We start from the raw sequence: 17,816 nt of genomic DNA, 5'->3' as shown, positions 1-17,816 counted from the left end.
TTAAATTTGCAGATGATACAAAACTAGGAGATTTAGCTAACAGTATAGACTCTACTAAAGCAACCGAGGAAGACTTAAAACAGAATCCGGAAGTGGTCGGAAACCTGGCAAATGAAATTTAATACAACTAAATGTAAAGTTCTGGGGACCACACTATAAGAAGGACATAGAGGCACTAGAAAAGGTTCAGAGAAAGACAACCAGTTTGATTCCATGTATGAAAGATAAGAGTTACGAGGATAGACTTAGGATGCTTAATCTCTTTAATCTTAGTAAAAGGAAGCTTCGGGGGGATTTGATTGAGGCTTTTAAATTCATTAAATGGATTAACAAAGTGAAGTATAGGGGATTCTTCAGGTTGAGTTCAGTTTGCAGAAGGAGAGGACACCAATGGAAATTGGCAAAGGAGAATTTCCGTACAGATATTAGGAAGTATTTTTTCACACAGTGAGTGGTCAACGCGTGGAATAGCTTGCCAGTGCATGTAGTGGAGGCAGAAACACTTGGGGTTTTCAAGAACACTGGGGGTTTTCAAGACCAGGCTTATTACGGTGTTAGATTCTATTTAGCTTTTAGGCAATTTAGGCAGTAGGTACACTTAGGGGTAGGAAAAGGCAAACATTGCTGGACTAAATGGCCGGTTCTCGCCATTACCTAATGTCATGTTATGTTATATCAACACCTGCCTCCTGAAAATTGTTTATGATAGGTTGGGACATGTGATTAGGGGTTTTTCTTCACTATGATGAGAATTATTCAGCCATCAACTTCCTTGGCCTACCAGGTCCCCCTTTGTGATTACTGAGCTCACCAGTGCTCTTTTTGTTCTTAATGATTCTCCAAACATTGATTTTGGCATGGCTAAGGTAAACTAAGGTTTGGCATATGTCTCAGATTTCTCAGCCTCATAATGGCTTCCTTGACATTCAGTATCTAGAATCTTCAGATATTCAGACTAGATACTGAATGCTCTAAGGTAGCAATTGAATACACGACTGATCAGAAACACGTGGAGCCATTTGTTCAAAACATGATGGTGTTTGTGGGAGCTATATGTAAAAAGCACTGTAATGTCAACATGGTGAAACCAAAATGTATGGAACACTCTTTGTCCTAAATGCTACCAAGGGCACTGTATATAATGTTGTATTCTTTTTTGTGAAATGAATTGTAATAATTGATCTGATGTAAATATGTATAACTTTCTATATTTTGATATAGTGCTATTTGCCTGTAAATGCACATTTCTCTTTTATGCTGTCTCATTGTCTAAATGTAAATATCTTAAAACATTTATGTACTTTAATAAGTTATAATTGTCACCCTATGTACATATTTTGCATGCTCGGTTGCATTTGCTTTGCTACTTTTAGTTCTTTCTGCCTCTTATTATGACGTCAAGTGTGAACACAGGGTTATGTTCTTGTTGTGTCGGTCATTCATCTTTTGGACCGACTGACTGATGTAGACTTACGTATCAGTAATTAGGTAGATGAAATTGTGTGAAGAAAATAGGCTAAATTCAATGTTGCATCTTTGGACTTTGTTCTTCTCAGCTTGGAAAAATGTTGAACACAAGAGGGTGCCATGAACAAGGAACAAGGTTTTGACAACAGCCACATAAATCCGTACATATCAAGTGTAATTGTGTCCTTCATAAACTGAAACAGGTTTACCGCGGAGCTCTGAAGTTTATCGTTAGAAAACGCCTTGGTTATAAATCCAGAAAGTAGGCCAAGTGGGCTGATCAAAAACAAGAAATAAAAATGCTCATTATCATTACAACGGGTAAAATAAGAAATTAAATATTATTACCACAAATAAAAATAATTCTGAAAGGCTATAACAAGTTAGAATTATAATTCAGTTATTAATTTATCGAGTTATATGGGTTGACCCTTTTTATATAAAAACTTCAGGCTTGATATCAAGAATGTCATTTTATGCTTTCCTCTCCATGCTCTGGGCTCCGGCCTGGAGATGTAGCTCAAGCACCACAACCTGACCCCGGGTTCAGCTAACCTGCTACTTCTGCCCTCCTTGTGCCAAGAACCGGACCTTCCCGGATAATCATCTATATCGGCATAATTATTATTTGTATCATTATTTAACACTACTATAATATATTTATACACTACATATAATACTGCTGTTAAACTCATTTTTTTGCGCAGTGCTGGCCAGAAGCAGATGGGCTCCCCCTCTGATTCTGCTAAGTTTCTTCCTGTCAGTCAGGGAGTTTTTCCATGCCACTGTCGCCCTAGGCTTGCTCTGAGGGGGTCTCAGGCCTGGATTCTTTTTAAAGCTGCTTTGTGACTATTTGTATTGTAAAAGGTACTATCCAAATACAATTTAATTCCAATGAAATGTAATTGTTTTCTCAGACTTTTCCCATTGTGGAACATTTTCCATTGCATGTGTTGGGTCAGCTTGTACCACCCTGGTGGCAATCTGATGGAAGTTCAAAACTATCCTTAAATCCAAGGGCTTAACCTTTGCAGGTTTTCAGGTCCAGTGCAATTGGAAGTCATTTATTTCCAATGTAATTTGTACAGTGTAGTGTGTGGAATTTTGACCCTTTCGAAACACCAGGGTTTACGGTGAGGCACTTTACACTGTCCACAACCCCCCAAACAAATGGCACTGCTGCAAAAACACGTTTGTACAATAGTAAAATATATAATTACATATATACAGAGAGATCAAACATACCAAGACATTCCCCAAATATATACAGGTATATTTACACTTTTGGAAATTAACACGGCAGTTGTTCTCTAACAAACCTGCAATTCACCACTCTTGAGCTAACACTCACCCCAATACTGTTTGGGAGCCCCTTTTCAATTATTAGTCTGCCTAACTGGCCAGTCCAACTGGCTGAGGGCAGATCACTTCATCAGTTTCAGTGAGTACCCACAACTAAATTCATTAAAAGAAATTCTAACAAAATGTAAAAAACAGACACTCACTGCTGAGGAACAGTATAAGAAATACTAAAATACTCATGTAAAGTGTCTATTCTTAATTGTTTCAGTTTTGTGGATTTAGTGACTGAGGGTTACAAAACTTTATTTTCGCACTCCAAATACCAGAGTTCCACTCGAACCAAAGCTATGGTTAGGAGCTGAATGTTAATTTTTATAGAATATAATCAAGCTGTAGCGTATTTTGGAGAAAGAAGACTGCCAAGAGACAACCAACAACGTCGTCTGGCAGTGTAATTGAGCAACATATCAAATCTTGTTTTAAAGATGCTTTTTGGAATTTAAACATGTGGTCTGTCAAAGTTGAAATGCCAGGTCCTGTGCATGTCGCACCTGACACCACCACTCGTGGTCGGTTATCTTGTTCTTATCTATCATTCCCATGTTTTTTTATGTAGCATATTTGATGCCCTTTCAGCCACTCCTATAAAATATCTTGAACCTGTCCACTTGATGCAGCAACCTCAAATATCCAGAAACCAGTCAATTAAAAATCATAACAAAACTTGATCATATATAGCCGATTCAGTATTATTCACCTGAAAAATTCCCATGAACAATTTTACATGATTTTGAAGTGAAGACAGGCACATTCAATTACACTCAGATCGTTTTTTACATATGTCATCAGACAGTTCTTTGCGAAATTTCAGCATTTCCTCCAAATTCTTACACAGCAGGATCTCCTGCAGTGACAGAAATCTGAGATCTTTGGTACATCTGAAACTGGAGGTGCTGTGCACAGAGCACATCATCTCTAGTGAAATTGTGAATGAACTTCTTTGGTCAGAGCTCAACAGGAATATTCTGGCATTCCACAAACTGAGGCTGGATCTGTCACCTGTGAACTTCAGGCTTTCGGGGCTCAGGCCCCAGCGGTCCAGACATTTGACCAGGCTGGTTCCGAAGAGCTGCAGTTCATTCACGTCCGAGAGGGATGTTACACTTTGCTTAAGGTTGTCCTCTACTCCAAGCACTATGGTCACAAAGCCAGTGGTGCCATCCACATTCACAGCAAGTGAGTGCATGAAGACACTGGGGGGTACACACTGGCCACTGTTTATCCAGCAACCACTAATTATCGAGTTCTGACCTATAGTCACATGGCTGCCAATCCTTGAATATTCAATAACTGTGCCTGGACCTACAGTACAACTAGGGTGAAGGATGCTGTGCATAACACAAACGTCTGCTTTTCTTGATGTTTCATATGAACAGATGCTAAAAGCATCTGAAATGAAACCAAGTTCAGCCCTGAGATCTTGATCTTTTGTGAAATGAAAAAGGTATTCCTGAGTGGTTCCAACATGATAGAATTTCGAGTTATTGAGAAGAATGACATTGAGAGGTGTTCCTTTGAGAGAGCTGAATATCTTTTGTCGAACTTCCAGAAGACTGCTTTCTTCCTTTGTTACATTTACAGTATTTTTAGTGTATGATGATGTGGCCCCAGGGCCTAATGCTTGCAGAAAGTCCCCATAGGCATCAATCTCACAACTGAGAGGCCCAATGTCTTTGAGTAAATTCAGCAGTTTTGTCCCTGTGGTATAATCAAAATAATACGTGCTGTCAGTGTAGACAAATTCAGGATTTCCAGTAGAAAATGGCATGGCTGCACCTTTACACACGGCACCTCTTTCATACATATCACTGATGCTTGGTTTGTGCATAAAACATTTGCAGGAGCGGTACTCAATTTCACAGACTTGGGATTCTTCCTCTGGCTTCAAAACAAACACTCCATGAGTGGTACCAACAGAAATGGGGGAAGGGTGGGCGACGGCGGTGAAGCCGGGCTTGTCGAACACAATGCACTCAGTGTCGTTGATACTGTAAAGCTCAATATCGTCAGCGCAAGTCACGAGGACACCTGGCTGCATATGCAACGGGAAGTCGATGTACATGGCCAGTTTGAGTTCCAGCATCTGGTATACCGGGTTGCCAACAGGCAGAGCAGTGAAAATCTTCCCAAGAGCACTGGCGTTTGGTAGCCGCTGACTGTATCCACCTTTTGCATTAAAAAACAATCACAAACAAATAATTTTTCTTCTCATTTTCATGCTAATCAGAGTTCAAGTTACTTTAAACCGAGAACCTGGTTCAGTGCAGTCATTAAAGATCCTATTATGGCATGGGATTTTTAACAGTTAAATTCTCAGAACATTATAATACATCTAATACATCTGGTCATGAAATCAACTTGTGTAACTACCCTTTCCATTTACCACTCACTTAGATTTTTACGCTATTACTGCAACTGCAAGTTCAGTTGTAAGTTCACACATCTGGTGAAACAACACGATTCGTAACCATCAAAATATTGAAACAAACATTAAAACACAACTGAAAATGACAATGCAGAAAAGCATACCTGCATGGATCATAAGGACTTTGAATCCACGTAACTTCTGTCCATATTTCTCTTCTAAACATTTCAAGGAATACAGTGTAGATCCACCGTTACCTGAAAATTACCATATGATGAACTGGCATATAATCACTATTCGTCCTTCCATGGGATGTACACAGTGACAGACGGATATAAACTCACCTATTTTAGGTCCGGGGGGATCAGCAAATACATGATAAGGAATGCCCAATGGCAGCTCATTCCTCCGAAGTTTCTCCGAAATCTGAAGTTCGTATGCGTCTTTCTGAGTTTCATCAGCCGCTGTGACAACGACAAGATCCCAAAATTCTCCTGTTCTCACATCTGTACCTACAAGGACAAACAGAATGAGCAAATTCGTTATGTAGCTGCACTCACCAGAGCAGTTTCACGAAACACGATTACGGAGCTAGGTAAAACTTGGAACACTCACAAATCTGGAACAAAAGACTTCGGTAAAAAAACAGATGTCCCGGGTTTTACGCAGTGCAGGTATACGACATAAATACGAGCGATTCTACTGTCAAATATTAATCGACTGACCTGTCCAATTAATTTTAATGTGCGTTACCTTGGGAAACGTTATCGACTACGCATTGCATTGTATCAACCAAAAAGTAATCGCAGAGGTAGCCAACAAGCTAAAATTCGTTAATTGCAACAATACTACTGGGAATTTAGGCTAAAAATCCTGAATGCAAAACTACGTTATCTAATGTCCGAAAAGGAAAAAATGAAATAAGCCATTTAAACTATGTTACTACGTAGCTAAGAGCATTACCTCTTAAATTATCGAACCTTTTCAGTTTTTCCCCGGTTGATTCTTGCAACTTAACATTTGTATTGTAATTTCTTCCTTGTCTGTCCATTCTTCACTATTGCAGACTTGTGTACTAGTTTGTGTGTGAATCAAGCGCGGAAGTTAACAGTCATGTGATCAAGTGCGTCCCCAGACTCAAGTACAAAAACCGTACGTCAGAGCTCTCTCTTCTAAACTCTGTCTATAATATGTCGAGACAGCGACGCCCATAGAAACATGAGAGTATAGCACTTGACCAAGTTCACCGGGGTCACGTGATCCCCGACGCACAGTTCCGTAGTTGCTCCAATCCGCCATCTTTCGTCGCCGCGTGTGTCAGCGTTTGTCTGTGGAACTGGTCCAGTGAAGAACTATTCGGCAAGCTCTTGTCAACCTTCAGGTAATATAGCTAGCTAGTTAGCTGACCAGCTTGGTCGAGAATCTAGCAATTGGCCACCCGCAAAAATTTTTATGAAAAGTATTTATTACTGTAGCTACATATTTTCCCACACTCGTATTGTAGAACAATGTAACGTTATATAGCTAACTATACAACTACAATTGTATTTAAAATTAGATGTACCAGAAAGCTAACTAAAATTAGCCAGTGATGGGCCTTGCGCTAGCAAGTCAATTGTTGGCAAATTGGAATATATTGATTAGCTTGCTAGCTCACGTTAACGGCAAACTAGCTGGCTTTTTAGCTAACGTTGGTAACAAGCTGGTGATGTGTTTGGCGAAATGCTTTGGCGGTCGTTTGAGTGGCTATCCAACGCTAGCAAGCTGTATATTCCAAGTTGGGTTTTGGATACTAGCTAGCTACAGTTATTCAAATACTTCCTCACAGGCACTCGCCATGTGTGTCCCTCTGTGCACGCTTTCATAAACTTTCAAGCCAAGCGTCAATTAGCGTTAAGTTACATGGTGGTTTACCTATAGTATTAGTTAATGTTATCTCCCAGATTACAAAATTTGACTAACCTTCTAGCGCTAATTTGCTTGGTACTTGAGCCAGCTTCTATGTATCGTTAATCCTATGCATTCCACGGACCGTGGGAACCTTCCTGGATCCGATTGTAAAACGCGGAATGACGTCTTTTTGTTTTTATTGTCCTTTTTCTATGCCAAATAAACTGTAATTGGCACATCTCCGCCCGTTTAACAGAGGAATTTTTATTTATTTTTCAGAGAGCAACATGAACCAAGAAAAACTGGCCAAGCTTCAGGCTCAGGTCCGGATAGGAGGGAAGGTATGTGTATTTCAATTGTTTAAGTGACCTTAAAAATATAATTATTAAATATTATTCCACGATCTACTTTACCAGCTTAATGTTGTAGAAATTGACTTTGGGCTTACACAACAACATTTAAGTGGCCCAAAATAAACCCCAAAGGCCTACTCTGGCATCATCAGTATTACTTGTAGATGAGTGCTGTAGATGAGTGCTGCTGTTTTCCAGGACTGTTCTGTGTGTTTCACTTTCTTTTTATTGGTTGCATCGTCACCCCCATCGACCAACCTTTTATGGATATTACTGGGCTGCATTACAGTACCTACATCACATGGTTTTATATCTGATGCCAAAAGGGCCACCTTCCTCAGTACTGACATAAAAACGTTTTAGATGCATAAAATTGGCCAGTGTCCATACATCATTTCAAGGAAGTTGAGGTGAAGGAGTTTTGGCTGAAGATGGTGAATGGCACATTTTACGTATTTTGACTCTCTTGCATTTCTATTTGAAGTTGTCTGGCCTCACTTTTTGTCCTCTTGTATTACTTTAACGCTTGTTTGTTCTTCAGGGAACAGCACGTCGAAAGAAGAAGGTCGTCCACAGAACGGCAACAGCTGATGACAAAAAACTTCAGAGTTCATTAAAAAAATTGGCTGTGAATAATATTGCTGGTATTGAGGAGGTACGTGGCTTTTAAGTTCATCTGAGGATTCACATATGGCTGTGAACTTGTGGTATAATATTTAAAGCTTTTGAATAATTCTAGTAAGTATTCATTGGTGTATTTGGTGAAATACATCATTGTTTGTGGATAAGCTGTTTAGTAACTTAAGCACTACACTGGATAAAATCATGACTTGTGTGACAGCCACTATGTTGACAGCCACTGCGGTGCAGGATCACTGGAAGAAAGGGCTTAGGAAAAGCAGTGCAAGGGCTTGACAGGAATATCACCATCTCCATTCGAACTTAACCATTCACTTTCTTGCATTACTGGATTTTCTGTCAGGGCAGTGGAAGGTATGTTCTAACTAATGTTTCTTGGGGGGCAAAAAAACACGATTTAAAGGGCTTTTGTGTTTGAAACCCGCTTTATAATCTTACTTTTCCAAGAACTAGACATTTAGGTAGTTAATTTTATATTGTCAAAGGGATTTGCATACTTACACAATATTATGTGCATTTATGAGATTTCACAAAGATTGTGTGCTTGTTTGCAATTGTCCTTTAAGTCCTTCCAAAATAAATACTTTCATCTCAAAAAGTCATAAAATGTTGTGCAATTCCACCATATTGAAAAATAAAAAGTCAAATGGAATATTAACTGCCATGGCTTGGCCACCACCAATAGTATGCAATATCAGTGTGTGAATATTACAAAAAAAATGGCTAACTTGCCTGTGTTTACATTAAGCCCACTAGCAAGTAATTGGTGACAGAATTTTTCTGCTACAGTTTCCGCAAGTATGTCTGCACAGACGCACAATGTTTTGAATTTAATGTCTCAGTGTTTTCCCTCTAAAATTCCGTCATCAATTGCCCACTCATTTGAAATCACTTGCAACAGTTAAAATGCTTTTTGCATCATTTATCCACTGAGTATTGAGAGAGCTTTGATAATATTAATCTAATTTGAGATGAAACTCTGCATGTATTGCAATGTGCGTGCCAATGTAATCAGTTGGAGTGACAGTCATGAAAATGGGTATCCTAGCCCTGCCTCTGCTTCGTTGAGTTTTGAAGTTGATTTAAATGTTCAATTTTGTCAGTATTGTATTTTTTAGATCTGTGTCATTGAACTTATGCTGTGATTGAAAGGTGGTTGCAGTTATGAAGATTAAAGGAGTAGCATGCTATTTTTTGCGTAATTGATTTTCAACTTGCCTAATGTTGATTGATTCCAAAAGTTTTGTTTGTTAGGGAAATGTTTTCATAAGCTTTGGAGCATGCTAAATGTCCCCTACCTGCTCTTATTCAATTTGATGACCGTGGGTAATTCTGAAGTAAGAAATGGCACAAAGCAATTATGACATCCATGTGAGAACTGTTAGGACCATGGGTAGGTATGAAAATAAATGGTGAAATAAAGTCTGATCTACTCCTTTAAGGCCTAGCAAAAGTAATTCTCATGTGGAAAGGTCAAATCCATGCTACGGTTTGCATCTTGTTCTGACCTTAAGGCCTCCCTCATAGGTGAACATGATTAAGGATGATGGGACAGTGATTCACTTCAACAATCCCAAAGTGCAGGCCTCTCTGTCTGCCAACACCTTCGCCATCACGGGCCATGCAGAGACCAAGCAGCTCACAGAGATGCTACCTGGAATCCTCAGCCAGCTGGGTGCAGACAGCCTCAGTAGCTTGCGCAAGCTTGCAGAACAGTTCCCTCGGCAAGGTGGGCTTTTTATTCGGACTTAACATGTAACCACACACTCACTGGGTAAAACCGATCGCTTAAGCTCAAAAGCTGAATGTAGTTTGTGGAACATTTCCTTTTTCCACAGGAAGTTATAGGTGTGACCAACCAAAATACAATTGTTTTTTGTTTTTTTTCCTCATTTGCCCTCTTAGTTGGGAATGTCAAATTGCAGTTGTAGGCATGTCCCATTGCTGCAATATCAGCCAGTTCATGGGGCCTCATCTAAAAAGCGCAGAGCCAGCTGCTGCCTCACACTGTTGTCCATGAGCTCAGCTATGCTGCTGAGGCATTGGCCCCAAGGATTACACAATTTTGTGCATCTGGGACAGGACAACTGCTTTTGCCAATACAGTGGAGGTGTTGCGATTCCATATTTAAATATTTGAGACTACATGTAATCTGACTTTGTAGATGTGAAAATGGTTCAGTTTACTGAGCAATGTGAAAGCTGGATGCCAGGAAATTGTACATTTATAAGGGGACACGTGTTTTTATTTTTTTAAATTTTTTTTCATTTTACAGATACTGTTTTAAGTGGTTTCCTGATAAATATACCTGTTCTAATATAGATGCGAAAATAGTTGCCATTTAAACGAGCAATATGAAATCTGGGCGCCTGGGAGTTATCACTTTACATGTCGACAAGCTGTTATTTTCATTGTACTGATATTGTGTTAAGCTGCTTCCTGATGAATTACCCGTTCTAATGTGGATATGAAAATAGTTTCCGTTTAATGAGGAATATGAAAGCTCCACAATGGGGAATTATAACTTTACAAACGGACAAGCAGTTAGTTTAATTTTACAGATATTGTTTTAAATTCTAATGTGATAAGAATTTAATCGCAGACAGTGCGTTTTTGTCACCCACTGCCACAAACGGTATTGTTCCTGAAGCTGTGTAATTTAAGTTGCCTACATTGCTGGACTTGCTAGCTCCTTTTTACACAGTGCATACTTTCCTAGCTTTGAAACCCAGTGCTTTGGGGAATTCAGGGAATTCAGGCAAGTTGGTATCTTGGCTGCACCTTTTCAAATACATGCAATTGTTTTTGCCAGCTTTGTCACTCATTACTATAATAGGTGGTGGCTAGCTGTACAGAATTCTTTAAATCATGAGACAACTCTTGAAGCAAATGCAAATGCTCTTAAAATAATGTTTAATAGTTGTTAGCTTGTTTGTTGGCTGCTATTGCAGATGAGTCTGACAAGTTGCTGCATCTATTTGTTGTACACTGGAAAATCACAATTTTAATTCTAAAGTATTGATGGTTGTTATTACTTTCCTTTGTCTCCAGTATGAGCTATTCAGCATGTTAGACTATATTGTAACTAATGACATGGCTAAATCTTTTTTAGTCAAATGGGTGTAAGCAGCTCTAGTTGCCTGTCCAGAATTTTCTAACCCCTCTCCCTTCTCATCTGCTTTTGTTGGAATTTACTTAAACCGAGTTGGCTAATGGTTGCATAAAACTTCCACAGCGGCAGATTGTCTGTCATAATGCACAATTGATTCGACCAGTTGACCATTTTTGGGAATGTAGCAGATGCTCTTATCCAGAAAGCTTACATTTTTTAAAATAACTCATTTATACCACAAGATTAATTTACTGGGGATGTTCGGGTTAATTACCCCACTCAAGGATAACTGCAGCACACATCAGAATTGAACATGGTAATGGAACCTTTCCGTTGCAATCCCTGTTCTCTAACTTGTGCTATGCTCCCAACTAATTGTATTACGCTTACTCTGTGTACTATTTTTAACACTTTATCCTAATATGTTACAAACTGGTCTTGATTGCTGCTTCTTACAGCAGGTCAAATATAGCCAGCCATGAATGAATGAATGCATGAATGAATTGCACCAGCCTGAAAGAATGGTAAAATGCATTTTTGAACACTGTATGCAAACTGCACTTTACACCTAAAGTTACTTTGTGCTTTGTGTGTAGTATAGATCCATATCTTAAATATGTTCACCACCGCGTCATATTTCATGGGTAAATGGGTGTTTTACCACATTTTGTTTTGATGACATTCCTTTGAGCTTGAAGAGGTTTGGTTGTCACCTTGCCCTTGCTCACCTTGGCCAGTAATAGGCCAGTCTTGGGGCACCTTCACTATCATGTTTTGATTATGCCTCAAATGTTAAAATAATGTTTCGGAGACTCATTTGGATGCTAAGATGTTTGACCTGGGAGCATAGCACAAGTTAGGCATGGGTTGTAGAAATCTGCAGCCGTTAACGCCCAATTCAAACAGCATTCATGTTAAGTACTTGAACCCTTTGCTAGCAGTTTGATGGAGGGGTGCTTTTTGAACAGTACATCAATTCTATTTTTCTTTTTATCGTAGTGCTTGACAATAAGGCGCCAAAAGCAGAAGATATTGACGAGGAAGATGATGACGTCCCAGGTACTAATACCTTCATTTGAATCTGTCATTTGAGATTAATATTAAAGATTATTTTATTAACATTGTTCCTTAACTTTAGATCTTGTAGAGAACTTTGACGAGGCATCGAAGAATGAAGCGAATTGAAGGTTCCTTTGAGATGAAGGGGACCTCCAAAGATGGGGACTGCAATCAAGAAAGGAACTTGTCAGTGTTTTAACTTTAGGAAACTAGTCGTATCATTTTGACACCAATCAGGGACTGCTGTATCATATCGGGTTGACTCCATCGAGACTTTCCAAACAAACAGAATGGTGCGCTTAAATCTGAAAGTTGTCAAACTATACACAACGGTTCTATAAGTGTCTTTAAATTGTCAGTTTTGCCTATGATTGCGGTGATACGGAATGAATGGTAGCCTTTATTTAAGTATTTTGTTTTGTTTATGCAGTAAAAAATAAAATGAATTAACCTTTCTATATTGTGATGATTTTTGATTGCAACAAGGATTAGATTTCACAAATATTTGGTCTGCATGATATGTACAAATAAATCATTTTCTGTAATCACAATTACCTATGAAATAGCGGCCAGGAAGTTAAGTCAATTTGGGCAATACATTAGTTCTGTATTGTCCGGCTAATGTAGATTAATGTAGCAGTTAGAATGTGATGCCGAAATGAGTTTGGGAATTTAGTTTTTTCCTTTTGAAGGTAAAACCGTTGAATACTCGATTGCAGATGGAAAAGCAATGTATAGAACACGTCGGCGAATTCAGTGGTGTCCTTTCCAATGGACTTTCTTTTGCCATTACATTTGTATTTCAAGTTGTTCTCAATCGTTACGGTACTGCAATAATTGGTTGTTGATGCAGTGCGCTTGCATTTCGTCCAGTCTTGGGGGGCGCTGCCTATCGTGCATTCGTATCCGCAGATGCTTATTTTGGGGTTGGGAGGGTGGAGCAAAGTTTAGCGTATGAAACTAATGCCATTTTGGCTCAACCTGACCCGCATTGATTGGGATTCATAACATTGAACGGAGTAGAGCCAAGATGGCCACACTAGGCATCAGTTTCATAACCGCTACGCTAAATCTCGGGGAGTGGGTTTTGTGCGCCTTCACCGAACTGTTCGTTAGCTGGAGCCTGGAGAGCCCGGAGTTCTAAGAAGATCGAGAAATCAAGGGGGAGATAAACCGAGGACGAATCGTTCCTTATATGCTAGCTACATTGCGGTTTTGTGGCTAGTTTAAATATGCTGGATGCAAGCTAAAAGGCAACAGCGGTTTCTTGGCGCACGGGCGCGTGAGGATGAGGGTTCCTCAGGTGAGCTCAGACGCGGGAGTTGTATTTGTCATGATGCAAGCAATATCTACCATCTGTTTAATTGTAAAGATCTAGTATTTGGACAGTATGTTATCACAATTTAGCCATCTTCGTTCGAGGAAAATGCACGAGCTTATAGATTAGCGTCATTGTGTAGAAAACGGCACTGCTTTAGTAAATCGCGCTATTTGGCTTGATGTTTGTATTGGCAAATAATAAAGAACACCCAGGTAGCTCCACGTTCACTAATGGATATGTTTAGATTAGTATATTTTAATATATGTTCTATTGATATTTATGCTTTTATTTACGTTGCTACATGACACACATCAAACTGATCAAGCTTGAGAGATAGCAGTTTGTCATACGAGTCGTGCTCGAAATCCCCAGAATTTAGCTGGCTAACGATGCAGTCTGTCTAATGTTCCATTCAGTTTTATGCGCTGAACAGCCTTAATATTTGCTTTCAAAAGCTCGATTTAATGAACATTGCATTTAGGATAAGCCAGGTAGCTAAGGTTTGCTAGGTGTTACATTTTATTTCAGTAGAAAACTGCCACGCTTTGTCGCTTAGTTTCATAGCGTAAGGTAGGCTACATCATGCATTTAGTTAGCGCTATTCATATTTCAACTTGACCATTTGACTGTAATCGAAGGGTTAAACAGCTGTCTTGCTACCCACTGCAATGACCATGGGAACGTTATAATGTTCCAGTTTACTGTCAGTTATTCATTTCGTTATTGGAGAAGTGTGCCGGTTGCTGGATCTAAGAAATAGTATATGACCGATTAATATATAATGACGAGAAACAAGAGTTCTGTAACTATTCTGGTGACCTGTACTGTGCGGTTCTTATTCTATGTGTATTTTTTAGGTCGGAGGTTGCTTTGCCAGGCGTGATCAGTATCTTGCATGCACCCATCTTAAATGAGTAACACGTTTGAACATATACAGTACGTAGCTATACTGTGTAATGGTTCTGTTGTATGCCAGCAACGCCACACAGAATGGAAAATTGCTACCAATTAATAAATTACATCGTGTTCAATGACATCATTTTTAGTGACACGTTTACCCGTTTACCCCCCATTACGTTTATCTGTGACATGTGTTATGCAGTACTTTTGTGCCCCATAGGATAATCAAAAGGTTCCAACCAAAAATTGTATAAAACATTTTTTTAAAGAATAATCTTGTAATATGCATACTATGTAGAGCCATTGCTGTATAATCAATGTCGGACAGCTCCTGAATGCTACTTGCCATTGTGAAGGTTGTCAAACCGTCAAAAGCATATAACAAAGCTGTAATGTTATAATAATAAGCATTCAGTTACTGTTTATATGTTGAGAGATAATTATCCACAAATTATTTACAAATTTCACATTTATTCAACATAGTCAAATAGTCCTAAAACAGTGAACTTTACAAAGTTCAATTTGCTCATCTGGCCATTCACAGTGAACGAATACATGAATATTTTATTTCATTAAAAACCCTTTATTTGACAGTTTTTTGAACACATTCCTTTCAAATATAGTTGGATTTTGATAAAATTGTTCAATCAAATTCTTGTAACCATTTTAAGTTATAAAATGTATTTATTCTGCATTTTACAAAGGCGACCTTCATTACTGACCCAAATTCACCAACATTATCTTTTTACACAAGCTGTACACAGGCATTCCACAACACGACTGTGGGTTAAGACGCTAGACAAAAGTTCATGACCAGTAATTTGGGTACATAAAAAAAGGAAATTGGTCAAATTGACCCACAGCATAATAGGATGGGTTGGTCTTGCTTTGGGACCTTTTGTCATAAATATGTTGTTGGAGGGGTGTGATTTCTAATGCTACTCATGAGTCATGTGTAGACTACTGACATCCTCATTTTTGTAATCTTATTTTAAATGACACAGCTCATGGAAATTTCAGTTACACAAAGATTCAGAAGAATTGTGCAACTATATAATTAAAGGGAAAACTTTGGCTTGCAAAAATCTGCTCACAGGAATGTGTTTTTTTTCCCAATTTAAATTTTGTATTGTTCACCTCCTCCGACTTAACCTCTCACGCTTAAGCATTGTGTAAAATAGGGCTGCTACCATTTAACAGTTTTTTTTCTATTTTTTTCCCACCACTCATTTGAAAATTGCTCAGTGAACAGTGCTTCCTGTAGCTGTGAAGTCAGTCAAGAAGGGATTCCCTGAAGCATTAAGTAATCATTGAAGACAGAATTCTTCCACTATCTTTTAAAGCTGCTTTTGATTTCCATTTTTTGCTTTATTTTGAATGTCATTGTTTCACATTGTGACAGATGGACATCTTGAAATGCACCTAGGGTCGAATTCCATAATGCACTACATAGCCTTTCTTTCTGCTGATCTTTGTTGTGTGTAGTGATGAACAGATATGTGAGGCAAAAGCTAAATGATGTCTACTTTCAAGTCCCTCAAGGCAGACTGTGTGCAGTATTGATGTGACGAAATAGAATACAAAAAGCTGTGTACAGGTATTGCTATTGCTCCATTTTTCATGAAGAAAAGGAGCTATTGTGTTCAGATATTTTTCACATCCCACAGTTAAAGGATGACATTTTGTTGTAGTGTTAATAGAATGCAGCTATAGCTGCCCTCCTGCTCTGTGGTAAAGTTGGTCTAGGCCTATATGCTGTATGAAGATGTTGTTATGGGACATGGTGTGATGGTGGATTCTGACATTTTGAATAGATGTACTTAGTGGGATGGAATCTCCCAGTTGCAGCTTGATTGGTGGGAAGTATGTGTCAACGTCTGGATTCTTCATGCTTGTCCCATCCACTACCCTGGCAGACAGCTCTGCCGAAGTCAAGAGTTGCTTTTTGTATGCCAAGGGAAATTTAACATGTGAATTTTGAAGTGGAAAGCACTACTAAATCAGTGTCAGCCTGCTAGCTTGATAGTATGTTGTATTGCCCAGAGGGCCTCTCACCACATCTTAGATTTATTTTTTCAGGATACAAAGTCTCTCCTGGAGTATGTTAGCTTGTTTTGAATGTTTTAAAAAATATTTTCCCCTTTTTTCCACTTCACGTTTAATCTAGATCAAACCATGGGAGGGGTATTGCAAAGCACTGTTGAAGTTTGTTAAATGACCCTTTTCTGTGTAAGGCTACTGTTCCTTGCATCTCCTCAGATCAAATTAGCCAATGCATTCAGTCTCTTATAGGCTATATACACAGTTAGTGACCACTTTATTGGGTATTTTTTTAGACTTATTCGTCTTCTGCTGTTGTAGCCCATCCACCTGTGTTGTGTTTGACATGTTCTGTGTTCAGAGATGCTCTTCTGCATACCACTGTTGTAATGTGGTTATTTGAGTTACTGTCACCTTCCTCTCAGCTTGAACATGTCTGGCTATTCTCCTATGACTCCTATGCTGCTCACTGGATGTTTTTGTTTTTTTGCACCATTCTGTCTAATGTCTAGAGACTGTTGTGCATGAAATTCCCAGGAGACCAGACGTTTCTGAAATACTCAAACCACCCAATTTGGCACCAACAATCATTCCACGGTCAAAGTTGCTTAGATCACATTTCTTCCCGATAGTCAGAAACAATGGCCTCCAGGTAGTATGTCCGACAAAAGTAAAAGTTATCTGCTAAGTGCACTCCTCTGTCAGAAATCAGATCCTGACCATGTCTGCCATTACTGTAGCAGGCAGTCCTGTGTAGGGCTATGATGCCTCCCAGAGATGGAAGGTTAAACCAGAAGCCCCCCTCCCCCCACCTTATAATGCGGGTGTGCTCTGGTCAGTCAGTGCCTGCAGTCTGACTTTGCCAGAGGGGTAGTCCTCTGACATAACGGAACTGTTCACTTGGTGGACTGCGGAGAGGATAAAAAAACATCGGGAGGCAGAATACATTTTGGAGGACATGTGTACTATGCTCCTGACGTGTTGGAGGACATTGCAGAGATTAAACGATTAGATCTTCCAAATTGGTTGAAAAATAAAGTAAAACAAAACGGTCTTGGTGGGATACGGGAAATGCTGGCCCAGAGATTGGCTGAAGTAAATGCATATAAAATACAGCGCCTTTGGTTATTTTGTGCAGAGCTGAATTATTCAAGGACAGCAGTGAGCAATTAAATCTTAATAAGGACAGGTTATTGCTAGTACCGCTTTAAGAATGCAAGCAGCCCTGATTTTTGGAGCAATGCTGTAAACAGCAGGGCTGGCAAATGTGCTTGCAAACAAATGCTGACAATCCAGTCTGCCAGTTCA

General features: G+C 39.2%; 2 protein-coding genes across 3 annotated transcripts; one reads left to right on the top strand and one right to left on the bottom strand.

Annotated features, from left to right (window-relative positions):
• Positions 1-2,659: 2,659 nt before the first annotated feature.
• On the bottom strand, positions 2,660-6,297 carry fpgt (fucose-1-phosphate guanylyltransferase). 2 transcript variants are annotated; one of them, XM_061239965.1, is made up of 4 exons: positions 6,158-6,297; positions 5,539-5,706; positions 5,359-5,451; positions 2,660-4,995 (listed from the first exon to the last, which is right to left on the bottom strand). In XM_061239965.1, the coding sequence occupies exons 1-4, from the start codon at positions 6,243-6,245 to the stop codon at positions 3,581-3,583; spliced, it is 1,764 nt and encodes a 587-aa protein (XP_061095949.1). In that variant the 5' UTR covers positions 6,246-6,297; the 3' UTR covers positions 2,660-3,580. The 2 variants fall into 2 exon arrangements, with proteins under 2 accessions (XP_061095949.1, XP_061095950.1); XM_061239966.1 differs by having other exon boundaries at positions 6,175-6,291.
• An 88-nt stretch (positions 6,298-6,385) lies between these two features.
• LOC133127452 (transcription factor BTF3 homolog 4-like) lies at positions 6,386-12,702 on the top strand. The gene is made up of 6 exons (XM_061240367.1): positions 6,386-6,575; positions 7,364-7,425; positions 7,979-8,092; positions 9,604-9,805; positions 12,188-12,247; positions 12,327-12,702. The coding sequence occupies exons 2-6, from the start codon at positions 7,372-7,374 to the stop codon at positions 12,371-12,373; spliced, it is 477 nt and encodes a 158-aa protein (XP_061096351.1). The 5' UTR covers positions 6,386-6,575; positions 7,364-7,371; the 3' UTR covers positions 12,374-12,702.
• Positions 12,703-17,816: the final 5,114 nt, after the last annotated feature.

Source organism: Conger conger, chromosome 4 (assembly GCF_963514075.1).
Source record: "Conger conger chromosome 4, fConCon1.1, whole genome shotgun sequence".
In the NCBI taxonomy this organism is placed as follows: domain Eukaryota; kingdom Metazoa; phylum Chordata; class Actinopteri; order Anguilliformes; family Congridae; genus Conger; species Conger conger.
The sequence above is the reverse complement of the archived record's forward strand: the minus strand, read 5'-3'. Positions and strand labels throughout refer to the sequence as shown.